At 37.7% G+C, this 13,364-nt stretch overlaps 2 protein-coding genes across 3 annotated transcripts in view; both read left to right on the top strand.

Annotated features, from left to right (window-relative positions):
• Positions 1 to 8,972, top strand: part of LOC148303787 (PHAF1 protein CG7083) — a 122,481-nt gene extending 113,509 nt beyond the window's left edge. The window contains exon 9 of the mRNA XM_088269457.1: positions 8,942 to 8,972. The gene's annotated coding sequence lies outside the window, so the exon portion shown is untranslated. The remainder of the gene's footprint in view (positions 1 to 8,941) is intronic.
• Positions 1 to 13,364, top strand: part of eya (eya transcriptional coactivator and phosphatase 2) — a 72,056-nt gene that overhangs the window by 9,819 nt on the left and 48,873 nt on the right. Inside the window, exon 2 of one of the 2 annotated variants that reach the window (XM_088269453.1) lies at positions 5,208 to 5,317. The exons of the other annotated variant lie outside the window; for it this stretch is intronic. Coding sequence (XP_088125579.1) covers positions 5,222 to 5,317 — 96 coding nt within the window. The 5' untranslated portion in view covers positions 5,208 to 5,221. The remainder of the gene's footprint in view (positions 1 to 5,207; positions 5,318 to 13,364) is intronic. 2 annotated transcript variants of the gene reach the window in all.

The following is a 13,364-nucleotide window of genomic DNA, read 5'->3' as shown; positions in this document are numbered from 1 at the left end:
GCTCATTGATTTCGCATTGTCTAGCTTTCGTGCAATGTTTCAGTACAAAATCACAATCTATGGTTTTGTATTTTTTCTTCTTGGTTAAGAAGTTCTGCTCCTGCATTCAATTCGATCGAAACACGGTACTGTATTATACTTATCTTTTGGCTAAATATTTTTGCTTGATAATTTTTTGAAAAAAAGGGGTATTTAATATTTAAATAAAAATCAATCATCGTATGGTAAACATTTTAAGAAATATATAGTTGTATTTAGTATTTCTTCTTTTAACCCTTATCTACACCTAATGTTGCATACTGTACTGCATCGTAGCGACGCAGTGTTATCTTGATCATTAACACATGAAGGCAAGGTGATCAGCCCTGCGCTTCTTGTACCAGACCAGGGTGATATTTAACAAACATGAGAGTGAAAATCGTCCATATTTATTTTGACCCCTCTGGAAATCGAACCAGGAACCTCCAGCGTGGTAGCCAAATGTGCCGACCACTACACTACGGATGTGGACAAAATTAATATTTACCAAGTGAAATAAAAAAAAAGTAATTTCAATCTACTGATATATATTTTACATTTGACTGACATACATTACCGCCTATGATGTCGAAACTGCTGTTTATCTAGATTATATTTGGTTTTTATTTCCTCATCTATCATGTGTCAATATTACGAAGGTCTACAAAATGAACACCATCTCACTAATCACATACATGACCGTGTTAGTACCGTTAATTGATTTTGCACTTGTTCGTTATATTTTTAAGTTTCTTCCCACGAGAAATCTCATTTATCCCCATGAATGATGTCACTATTGCACAAATTATATCGAGTAGAAAATTGGAATGTTTATTTATTTATTTAGCCTTTGAGATTGAAGTGGGTAATCATTGACTCATCAAGCAAATAGACTGCAAAGATCAATTAGAACTCACATTAGTACTTCTTCTTCATCTTTCTATAGATTCTGAGATCTGTCTGTAATAATAATAATCTTGGCTGATTTATATAGCGCCATTTTCGTAAAAAACTACCTCAAGGGCGCTTATACAGGCATGGATTATGATATGAGAATGATAATGCGAGAAAATAAATATATATATATATATATATATTAGTGAAAAACGTCGTCAATCGGCTGAGTCTGAAGGCAGGAAAGTGGAGCCGCCGTATTATTGCGCCTTCTTCTCGGTCTTTTAGGGCTGGAGCATGGCCAAGATGTTGGGCAGGACGCCTCCCTGTGCAATGGTAGCGCCGGAGAGCAGCTTGATGAGCCTCCGTCATTGTGGATAATCAACTGCAGATGGCGGTGGGTGATGCTGGTCTTCTTGTTGTCTCTGGTGGCATTGCCGGGCATGTGTACCTGTTCCTCTCGGGATATCGACTCCCAGCTATCTCTCCACCTTTTCGGGGGTCTGCATGGGTCCATTGGGGTTTCTTTCTTCTGACATTCTGTTAAGTCTGTCTTCTGACATTCTGTTTACGTGCTCATTCCAGTATCATCTCCGTTGTCGTCTCCACCTCACGATCTTAAGTCTTACACTTGCTCCGGATATCAATGTTCCTTGCGCGGTCTCGCAACGTGTTTCCGGTCACTGATCCATTATAAAAAAAAGTGGTGTTCCTCAAGGCTTGTCATTCGAAACCATGTAATTTAGTTAACAACTGTACAGTACACATCTGAGTCCAGGTTGCAACCTTAATGTATGGAAGCGAAGCATGGAATTGGCAAACGAAGGATGAAAGTAGACTGAATGCAGTTGATGTGCGATTCCTCAGACGAATGTGCCGCAAATATATCATAATCGGGTATGTATTAAGAGATGCATGAACGTGGAAGAGGCGAAGGATGTTTGCAAATATAGTGTGGTGTGAATCAAAAGTTGAAGTACCTATATTAAGCTAGCTTAAAGTATATTAGCGCCCTTGAGGTAGAAATTTTGGCGCTATAAAAATGATTTAAAAATATAATTATTATTATTGTTATTAACAAAATATTGAAGCTTGTTACGTCACTGGGGTGTTTGATAATTTTTTTAATGCGCGCAATAGGGCTGTGTGTATTTTTCATAAAGGGGCGGAAATTGTGTTCACTTCTCCCTCTGCACCGCTCGGCGCGAGTGGCCGCGAGTGAGCCGCGGCGTGCGATCGAGTCGGGCACCGGAGGGGATCTATTATTCAGTACACATCATCATGGGAGCGGATTACGTATATTAATTCTTATCTAATTTTATTATTATTCCAACCCCTACTTACATTGAAGCCCGGTGAACTGCAGTTTTAAATGTAATAATAAAACAGCTATTTTCCGCTCCAATCGTGAGATATAATAATATTCTGATATACATATTATGTAGATATTAGAGGTGGTACCATACACGATAAATAAAGTGAAGGACTTTTTATGTATTTAATGTTGAATCAGCCACTGATTTTTTAGTCTACTAAGTTGTATTTTATTGTTAAAACACATAAAAATAAATTTTGTGACAATTCGCTCACTCCTTTCAAGAACATCACAAATCTAAAATCGTCAATTTTCAGTTATGCGTGTTTTCGGAATGCCCAGAAAATGTACTATATCCCAGCAAAAGAGGCATATTTTTAACTTAATATTTACCCGCTACAGGGCAGAAAGTGTTGTTTTTGCATTTTGAAGAAAATGTATTGTTTAATTCTTTTTAAAAATATATTAAATATTTTTCAAATGGAGAAAAAACCTTTAAGTTTTACCTAAAAAGATCTGTTGCACAGTAAAATGTTCAATAAGTGGCTTGATATTTATTTTTAATACATTGTATTATATTTTTAAACTTTAAAAACGTTCTCCTGAAAAATCAAGTTTTTTTTTATTTATGACGTTCTTGAAAGGAGTGAGCGAATTATTTCACCTAGTTATGGCATTTTCAAACGTCGTTTGAAAATGCCACAACTAGGCGAAAAAGTTGTCCAATACTTTCCTAATGTCATCGGACCATCTAGTCTGGGGCCTACCCACGCTTCTGCGTCCTGTTCTAGGCCTCTAGTCAAGCGTCTTCTTCGTAAACCTATCCTTAGAAAAACGTGCCACAGAACCTGCCCATCAAATATATTCTACACCTATGGTAGATCTAAGAATCTGTAGACCAATACAGAACTCCTTATCATCACATAATTGACCATCAAGTCAACACCGAGTCAGTCCTATAAAGTACCCTATGAACTATTGGTTACGGACAGGAAACTGGAGACATAACTAAATAAACGTTTATGGCAAGTCCGTTCGCGTTATTCGCATTATCGCTCGCCCAATCTCGCAAGACTTACAATGCAAAACAAAACATAAATAATGAATGGGAAATAAGTATGCGTTTAAAAATATTTCGATATTATTTGTGCTCGAAACAATGCCTCAAATGCGCCGCCTAGTGAACAAAGTTGCCAAACGCGAGCGTTTCAAGGAGCCGAGTTGACTAACACCAGTTTGGCCACCCGCGCTCCTCAAAGTCAACAAACGTTTGATTTTGTCCTTCACTTTATAGTAAGACTTTCGCTTCTGCTCAACGCGTTTGTGCTGGTCCAATTTTTTCACCATCTCGTGGGTTCATTTAAAGCCAAATTAATTGTGTATTGTAATAAAAGATGGCAAGTAATTAAATAGTTTGTAAATACAAAAAGTGAAGCATGCCTTGTCAAATAGAGAAGTTCACAACATTTTGAGTGTGTCCAAACACTTATCTGGGTCTCTGCTGAACCCTTCACTGCATGACTTTTTTCGCATGACTGCATGACTGCATTGACAGTTCGTCTTCGAGAGACAAGTGAAGTTATTATTTTGGCGTTCATAGCGCGTCTTTTGGCTAAATTATGAACTATATACGTGAGTTTTTAATGTATCAAATCAGTAACAACAAAGAATGGTCGTATATATTTTTAAAAGCTGTTTTAACACTAACTTTTGGGTATGTAACAAATTTGATACACTATGCAGTGAAGGGTTAATAAAAGCTTTTCTCAATCCAACATAGATGGCTGTTGTGAATTCGCATGTAGTTTCATGAGATTGATCAATATATCTAGGAGTTCTGAAAATTGAGTAGAGTGGTAGTCAGTCTATCATAGAATGGTGAATGTTGCACGTGTGTAAAATAAATACTTAACCAGCCTATGACATGTCATAAGCCCTGTAAATACCCAGACTTTCATATTCTTCTTCATCTCTGTTGAGATGTCAAAATGTAAAAATATAGAAGTTTTAACTGTAGCATAGCAAATACCATATTTTTTCCCATACGAGTATTGACTTTTTTTAAGTTGAGGAGAGTATTGACTTTTTTAAGTTAAAGAGAGTATTGACTTTTTAAAAGTAAGAAGTCCGTATCTAAAGGAGGTAATTGACCCTAAGATTGTAAATTGATTAAATGCATATATCAAAACGTAAGAGAGGTTCATCGCACTGGCGGTCTTTGTTTTCATCCTTTGTAAGATGAGATTTCTGTTCAAAACTGTTGTTACAGCAGAATAAAATATCATATCATTAGTTCCTCCACTCATTTCTGCTTAATTCCTTAGCTAAACATATGATGTCTATTGGATCGTGACCTCTAAAACTGTTTTTATTTTTTGCGTATTCTCAAATATTCCAGTTTTTTATCTCAATACATTTCCTCTATATCTTTGTATTTTTATTATGCCTGTGACGTTCACACTTCTGGTTGATTCTTCAATCCTCATTTGAAACTTCCATCAGCACATCTATAAAAGGTTTGAAAGCGCAAACGAAAAACGGCACAAGAACTCCTAAAAAACCTGTTAAGTAATATGATAAAATAAATATGGAACTGATGATCATTACTAGAACTACTGCAGAATTAAAAAAAATAAATCGACTACAGTAGGCAGGTACCAAAAATAGAAAAATTAAACAGTCTGTTTTGATACAAATTCATAATACTGTATTCATAATTCATAATTTTATCTCTAAGAATGTAATTCTCACGATTTTAAAACCGATTTTAATAATTATAAGTAAGTACCTAGATTACAACAACAATAAAAAATCTATCTTTTACTGTAGAGTTTCGTTATTTAAAAGTTGATTATTTTAGGTTTTGGTTTTAAAATATACATATCTACTATTTGTCTTTGCTTATAAGCACATTTCTCTATGCTGGTGACTGCCGCAGCCACGAATCGAAACTAATGTTCCCTTGTTTGTTTCCCACAAGTTAGGGGTGGTAATATGGTGACTCTCCTGCCGTGCTCCTACCTGAACCTGGGCTCTCCCCCACCAGCCGCCCGATGCGCGTCTCACCTAGACAAGATGCTGGAGCCGAAGGTTTGACTTTCCCGTCGGCTTCGTGTCGCACATTGCACTATTGGTGGTCCTCTAGCTTGCACCGGTAGTGCCACGTCCTTGCACATAGCTTACACCAGCTCGATTTGTGCCTCCGTTCCTATCCCAGCTTACATATATCATTTGGATACCAGCTGTAAAACCATTCCTTGGACTAGCGCACATTGCGCTATTGGTGGTCCTCTAGCTTGCACTAGTAGTGCCACGTCCTTGCACATAGCTTGCACCAGCTCGATTTGTGCCTCCGTTCCTATCCCAGCTTGCACATCTCATTTGGATACCAGCTGTAAAACAATTCCTTGGTCAAGCGCACTTCTGCTATGACCCTGTTTTCAATCATGATGGAATTGTTGTTTTTATTCGTTTTTACTAGATTGATCATCGGTCCCTGGACTTGACTGATGTGGAAATTGGGTCCGAACACTGTAGGATCTATAAAATTATATTTGCACTTCAAAGGGAGCTTTGTCACTAAAAGCTTTCGGAACTGATACATTCTCTTCATTACTTATTTTTTAAAGTTCTTTGTCTTCAACCAAGCTTTCTATGAGATTAAAATTTATACGAATTCCAACTCCAGCAAAATAATTCCAATTATTACATTATTATTTCTTTTGTAGGCTCTTTGATCTTGCCTTATTATACTCTGGGAAATGTATATATTTCCTATCAGATCATCCTATCCCAACATCCTTTGAATTCTTCTGCGGAGTAAAAAAAACAGGGTAATATCTCTTCCTCTGGTTTAACTTCGCTCTATCTAGATGTATTAATCTCTAGATAGTTGTCCAAGTAAATCAAACATTTTCTTTGATTTACTTTGATCTTGTGCCTAGCGGCTTTACAATAGAAAGACATTAATTACTACCTCCGTTGTTATTTTCCAAAAAACCCTTGAAGGTTTATTACGTCAAGTGTCTCTTGATTAAGTATTTAGACCTATTCCAATTCCAGTAGTTTAGCAGTTTGCACCAGCACCAAATTATTTGTAGTCTGCCTTATATCGCACAGCTTTATTTATTTATTTTTTATTAATTCTTTGCTCGCATTTTTATTCAACTTATTTTGGGGGAATTGCACCAATTTTGGTATTTCGTATTATGTTTTAGTTTTTTAAAATTTCACTAAATGCATACCTACAACTATACGCATACAATACGTGGTGTCAGGAGATCACTTTCATTATCTGCCAATAATAAATATAGGTAAACATTTTCTAGAATACCATAATAATCTAAATTATTTTATATTTTATACTATCTGAATAATTATTTTATTCCCTTTTTTAATTAATTTTCTTAGTTAAGTTTTTTGTAAAACGATCTAACTTTTGGTTTCTACAAAAAAAAAATTCTAAGAAATTTTAGTTTATTCGGTACTCGAAAGAAAAAAGCGATTCTCCCACGAACTAGACAACAACTGGACATTTTTTATGCCAAGGAGTCATTGACATTGTCAAACAAGACGCGAGTCAGATTACTAAGTGCATTAATCTTTCGGGAACAGCTATCCAACATTGGCTTTTGGCACATTTTGTCTACCTTAGCACGAACGTAACACCGTTTATCTTTTATACAAGAATTAATCTAGACTTTGAAAAAATATAAACATGTGAGTTTAATTTATAACATAAATCTACCACTTCTATCATCACACCGTTTCTCTGCAGGGGTAGGCAGAGAGTGGAACGCCACATTCCTTGTTAACCACAAGAGGTAGTTAGTTAGTTAAACCATATCCGCTCCCTATGTGGAGCATACGTAGTCCACAAACTGTCTCCAGGCTTTTCTGTCAGCTACCAGCTCCTTTGCATCCTCCCAAGTCAGGTCCGCGTCCCAAAGTTCAGAATAGAGCTGCCGACGAATTGTCAGCATTGGTCGTCATGGGCGGCGTGAACCTGATGCCTCATAAGAGAAGCAAGCTTGATGTCGGCTCTCGGGAGGCATGCGGAGTACATGGCCAATCCAACTGAATCGCCTTTTCCTTGACGACAGTTGTGACCAAGATTTGCTGCGTCCTAAGACGTCCTCTTCATTCTTCACAAAGTAAAATCACTGTACGCCTAAAATTATTCGCACACGCTTATTCTCGGCGCTCAGTACACGGCTGCTCTGGGCCCTTGCAAGGTGCCATGTTTCACAGCCGTATAAGAGAACAGGAGCAATTCAAGCATTGTAATATATTAAACATATATGTGGCATTTGGTCTTCACTGAGTATAAATCCGATCCCCATACAGCTTTCATACTGTTGGATATTTATTACTAGTTTTAGTAATAAAATTTTCGGATGCAAATATGACAAACTGCTTGCGTTTTTCTGGTTTGTATTTTGGTTGTTAATATGCCGTGATGTACTGAAAATCATACTTACCGACTCTTCAGGTACCGCTACAGGGACATCGCTGAGACGGTGAGCACATAATGACAAATGTCATATCTCGAAATTTGATTATACTCAATCGTATCCAACCATATCGATCCATGTCCATGTTAGATTAGAATGATTTAAACCAATTAGCCGCGATGGCAGCCGGTCTCGGAGTAATGGCTAGTCCTAATGTGTTTATTGATGGTGTTTTATTGTTAATCACTCTGTTTCTTCTACTGAAGCAATAATTAAAACTGTAAAACACAGATTGTTTAAATCGTCATCGTTTGTTCCGCTGCTTTCTCCTCTACCTGCCTTATCTAAAGTACCCATCGGGTGTCGGACCTGATAGTAATCTCCAGCAGTGCTGGCATCGTCATTTCAACAACAACAACAAAAATCTGTTAAAATAAAAACATAATTGAATTTAAAAAATGATTTTTTTCCACGGTGAAATTTTGACCATATTAATGTGCTGCCGAATTTCTATAGAATGTTTAGTAAAATGGTATTTCGTACTATCTGATACGTGATTGTAGAAGACGCAGAAGATCGTCTGCAGGTGCCTGCGTCAAGAATTTAATTATTAATAAATATTGTAGGTTTCTGAACTTGAGATGAATAATAGATGGAACGATATATCGTTTTTATATGAAGGAAGATGAAAGTCTGAGCATCTTAGCGCTTACGACCTGGCATTTAGCTGGCAAGTGATCACTTTATACATATGTGTAACGTTGACTACTCTGCCTATAACTTGATTTTCTTTTTTACATTTTTTCATTTTATTTCAACAGTGTAATGTAATTTATAACAATAGTTGTGGTCGCTGTAACTCGATAAGGAGAAAAATCTGTTTTGTTGTTATTTTATACAAACATTTGAAAAATATTTATTCTTTTAAACACGCAAAATAAAATGAGCTTTCATTCCTCGGGAGTACCATTTCATGCCTACCTTCATAGCTACCTTCCTTAAAGTGCTTTATTTGCTTTTATTTGAAATTAGATATTCAGATTTTTTTGGCATTTGAGATTTTCGAATCCGTACAATCAATTTCAAGAAAACGCAATGGGCAATTCATCATACGTGTCACATGTTTAACTACAAAATAAATAAGTAGTTCGCGCTGTTATATTAAAATACGTGTGCACCTTTAAACCTTTTACGATCGTCGATAAATTGTTTTGATAAATTTAAATAATAAAAAACCTATCAGCGAAAGCTAAACTGGCAGTACACAACGAGTCCTGGTTCCGACCCTAATGTATGGAAGTGAAACATGGAGTTGGCAAAAGAAGGACGAAAGTAGACTGAATGCAGTCGAAATGCGATCTCTCAGAAGAATGTGCGACAAAATGATGTACGATAGATGTTCGAATAGTGAAATAAGGAACGAATGCAAAGCTGAGACAAGCATTATCGATAAAATTAAGAAAGGTGTGTTGAGATGGTTTGGACATGTAGAACGAATGAGTGAGGAAAGAACGGTAAAACAAATTTATGAGACGAATGTTATTGGAAAAAGGAGCAGAGGAAGACCGAGAAAAACTTGGCACGAATAAGTATGCCAAATACTCGAAAGTGGTCAGGTTGGGAGTCGAAACAATCGGCGGATATGTATGAGGAGATGCATGAACGTGGAAGAGGCGAAGAATGTTTGCAAGGACAGAGTGGTGTGGCGCTCTATTCTCTCTGCCTACCCCTGCGGGGAAGCGGCGTGATGGTTAGTTAGTTAGTTAGTTTTAGGCTGGTAAGTAAGGATAAGCACTGTATGGAAGGCACGCCTGAGCACGTATGTATGAGGAGATGCATGAATGTAGAAGAGGCAAAGTATGTTTGCAAAGACAGAGTGGTGTGGCGTTCGATTATTTCTGCCTACCCCTGCGGGGAAGCGGCGTGATAGTTAGTTAGTTAGTTAAGATAAATTGTTCCTGGAGTATTTTCCCATCCAGCCCTCGCCCGCCGTCCTCCGTCTCGTAAAGTGTCGCAAGGTCCCCCCGGCCTCTACTAAATGTCCATCGACCAGCGATGTTCAGTAATGTTCACTGGCATTCCTGCATTCCTCGAGCTCCCCTCCACACTCCACTCTCCGCCAATCTGTATTGTCACGATATCGCTGTATCGTCCAAATCACTACCGGGATCAAATTCTGTAAAATGTTTCCCGTCTGATTAGCGCACCATCGATCATAACTGACGCAAGAATCACTCGAAGATATGTATATGGAAATAATTTGGACTATTTCCGAACAAGATAATGTATGTGGAGAAGAATTGAACATCGAATACCTGTACGTCTGTCCTACGCTCTAGATCCTTCAACTTGTTTGCACCCAATTAAAGGTACATTGTCCGCTTCCGTGTTGTATTGTTTAGCGTGTTTAGCTACCGGGTTGGAGGTCCCGGGTTCGAGGGGTGAAAATAAATATTAGTGGTTTTACACTCTAATATTTCTTTAATATCAGAGTGACTGGACTAGTTCCTGAAGCGCAGGATGTGATCACCTAGCCTTTATAAAAGTCACGATCAAGACAACACCGCGTCAATACGATGCAGTGCCCTATGCACCATTGGGTGGCGATTAGGGTTAGAAGAATAAGTACATTGGAAGGGTACGGAAGAGACCTATATCCAGCAGTGGAGGACAGAAGGCTAATGAAGAAGAGATAGGTACATACATACAAGCCCATTGATAACGTATTTACCATAAATACATATGCTATTTTTGACAAAACTAGATTTTATGTTATTTGGTTCTACCAAGTTTAGGTATTAAATATTTTACAAAAAATGATGATGAGTAGGTATTCCTAATTGCTTTCAATGTCTTCATTTTTGAATGATTGGTTTACGCGTCCAAACGATTAATTGGTGACCAACTCTTCATTGGTTCTACACCAAATCGGTCAGGTACTTATCAGTTCTTGTAATACTAAAGGATTTATATCTTTAATGTATGTAAACAGTCCCTCGCTTACGTTCGTGACATCAGAATGCGTGTCTTTCATTGTTTTTATGACAGTTGATAGAAGGTCAAGCCGTGATCTCCGGCGTGAGATTAGTGCCTTGTTTATTAGTGTCATCAATGGGAGTGATGGCGTGTGAAGTGCTCGTAGCGGGGCCCGCGGGGCTGCGGGGGCCAGGGGGGCCCGTGGGACAGATGTCCTGCGGGATTAATATATTCAACAAATCCCAGAATCACCTCCAGGTAGGTAGGGAGGTGCGATCCAACCGATTCGGGTAGGATATTACCAGGAATGCAGCAAATCTCACGACTTCTGACACTATTGAACATTTATGAGAGATGCTTATCAGACGTTGGTTCATGAATCTCGAAGCAAATTATTTTTCTGTTTGTTTGTTGATTTATCTATTGTGTCATGGGTTTGGATGGGGGCTCTGTTTTTATTCACGATCATTTTTGACAGCTAATTTTTGTTTATTTTTTTTTTAATTTTCTTAATGTTATTATTATCGTATCTAATACATTGAGATTGGTAATATTGGTAACTTTTGAGTTTAAAATGAATATATTATATATTGTGACACAACATGACATGTATATTGCAGGGAGAAAAAAAATCATTATTTTATTCTTAGATTAGATTTAAATAGATTTCTTCATCACACCAATAGATGTCACTAGTGAAAATTCTAGTGATTCTTTTACAATATTTAAAAATTCGATCATACATATAGAATTTCCAAGAATTTGAGTATTGTGGTTGTCAATCATGGGTAGAATTGGTAAATGTTACGCATGCGTAAAGTGATCACTTAAACCAGCCTATGACGGTCGTAAGCCCCGTGAATGTCCAGACTTCCATATTCTTATAAAAATAATATGATAAATAACTCCTGTAATTGGAGATTATCCAAATTTGTTAACAAATATTTGGACACAATCAAAATATTGTTACAATGTTAGGTACCTATCTCGTAACGACTACATTGGTTTGCGGTTATATTTTCGCATGTAATTTCTCCCCCAGATGGTCCGCGCAAACAATAGAAAAATATATGGAACATTGTTCGTTATGTTTCCTATGGAAGTGGTTATTCATCGAACAGGTTGATAATAAATTAAGAATGCAAAAGGTCGTCTTCTGGGTCCCACCTCCCGCGACGGTGTAAAGAATGTACGGAGAATTAGTCAGACAAGAAAAAGCGTGTCTCCGTGGATAAATTTGTGGAAAAACAAAAGGGGGCCCAATAAATAAATGAATAAAGGAGAAATAAAAGGCGAGCGTAAATAAATTACAAGACTTATCAGGCGGCTGTATCGGGAAATCAGGAATGTGGAGACGACACATTCAATATAACATTTCTACACGGTACACACAAAATCTCTTCATCTCTTATGTCTCGTTTTATCGTCATTATAAAGCTGCACCTACGATAATCTGGGAAATTGTCACGTTCAGGTGTTACATTTGGGATGAAGTGCTCGCATTTGGATTGCTGATCGGCAATGGCGTGTCTTGTCCCTTCAAGTCACACAATATTATTCTAAACTACAAGATGTGTACAATCGTTTGGGATTTTATCCTCTTCATGTGCTCCTGAGGGGAAACTCCTTCACAATTTGTTTAATGAAACTTGTGTCGGTTTGCGGTTCCGTGGTTAGTGTCACGGACTCTCGAGTCAGAGTTTCTGGGTTCGAATCCACTGTACCACAATTTGATAACTATTTTAGCCGCTTAGGCTCACAGAAGTAGTATGAAATTGATTTTTTTGCAAATAATAAAAACACAAATATTTATCCTAAAAAAATGTAACTGTAATCCCATTCAATCACTTGAAAATGAAGTTTTGCGTTAGTGTTGCATCGAATATTTTGGACTTAAGATTTCAAGCGATCGAGTATTCTAATTATTCATATACTAAGGTTGGAATTGCTTTGTATGGTATCAAGCCAATGTCCCAATCGATGACAGTATTGAAAACGTACCAATCAAATTGAAATGATAAAATTTGACAAAAATTAAACGTTTCTCCACACGGGTAAGGTTGCCACTAGCCAAAGTTGATCCGTCAGGTGATGTAGATTAGGATCCTCGGTCTGCATCCGCGCCCGGACCACCTTGTGCGACAGTGGACTCGGGTAATAAAGTACTCCAGGTGACGCGAGCCGAGGCGCGTGGGGCCGCCAGCCGCCAGCGACCAGCTCTGCGGGACGACACGCTACACGGTACACGGTACACTGTAGTGTGCTGGCAGCTAGCACCACTGTCCCGAGCTGTCCAGTCTCCACTAGATGACTAGACACAGTGTATGGACACGCTAGAAATGCCTCTAGGATCGGAGAAACGCGCAGACTTAGAGGCGTCACACGGACTATAACAAAAACTCAAATATCATCAGCGCAAAGGATTGTCCAATGTGACATGATCATTATACACATCTTTATGGGTTGTATTAAGACCCAATATACTTAAAATCGCTACAATTTTTTTTCAAAACCCAGATAACATTTGACGTACCTAATTGATTTTTTTAAACAGTTTTTGGTATTGAAAAAATTAGTTTTTCTTCGAAAAAAAAAATGGTTTTGAAAACATGGATTATTGAAAGATACGGAGTTAACTTTTTCCTACATATTTTCTAAAAATATATATGCAACGTGAACACATGTCCAGCCCTCAGCGCGGCCGAATG

This window comes from Brachycentrus maculatus, unplaced genomic scaffold, assembly GCF_059751285.1.
Source record: "Brachycentrus maculatus isolate JH-2025_06_01 unplaced genomic scaffold, ASM5975128v1 h1tg000349l, whole genome shotgun sequence".
Classification (NCBI taxonomy): domain Eukaryota; kingdom Metazoa; phylum Arthropoda; class Insecta; order Trichoptera; family Brachycentridae; genus Brachycentrus; species Brachycentrus maculatus.
The sequence above is the reverse complement of the archived record's forward strand: the minus strand, read 5'-3'. Positions and strand labels throughout refer to the sequence as shown.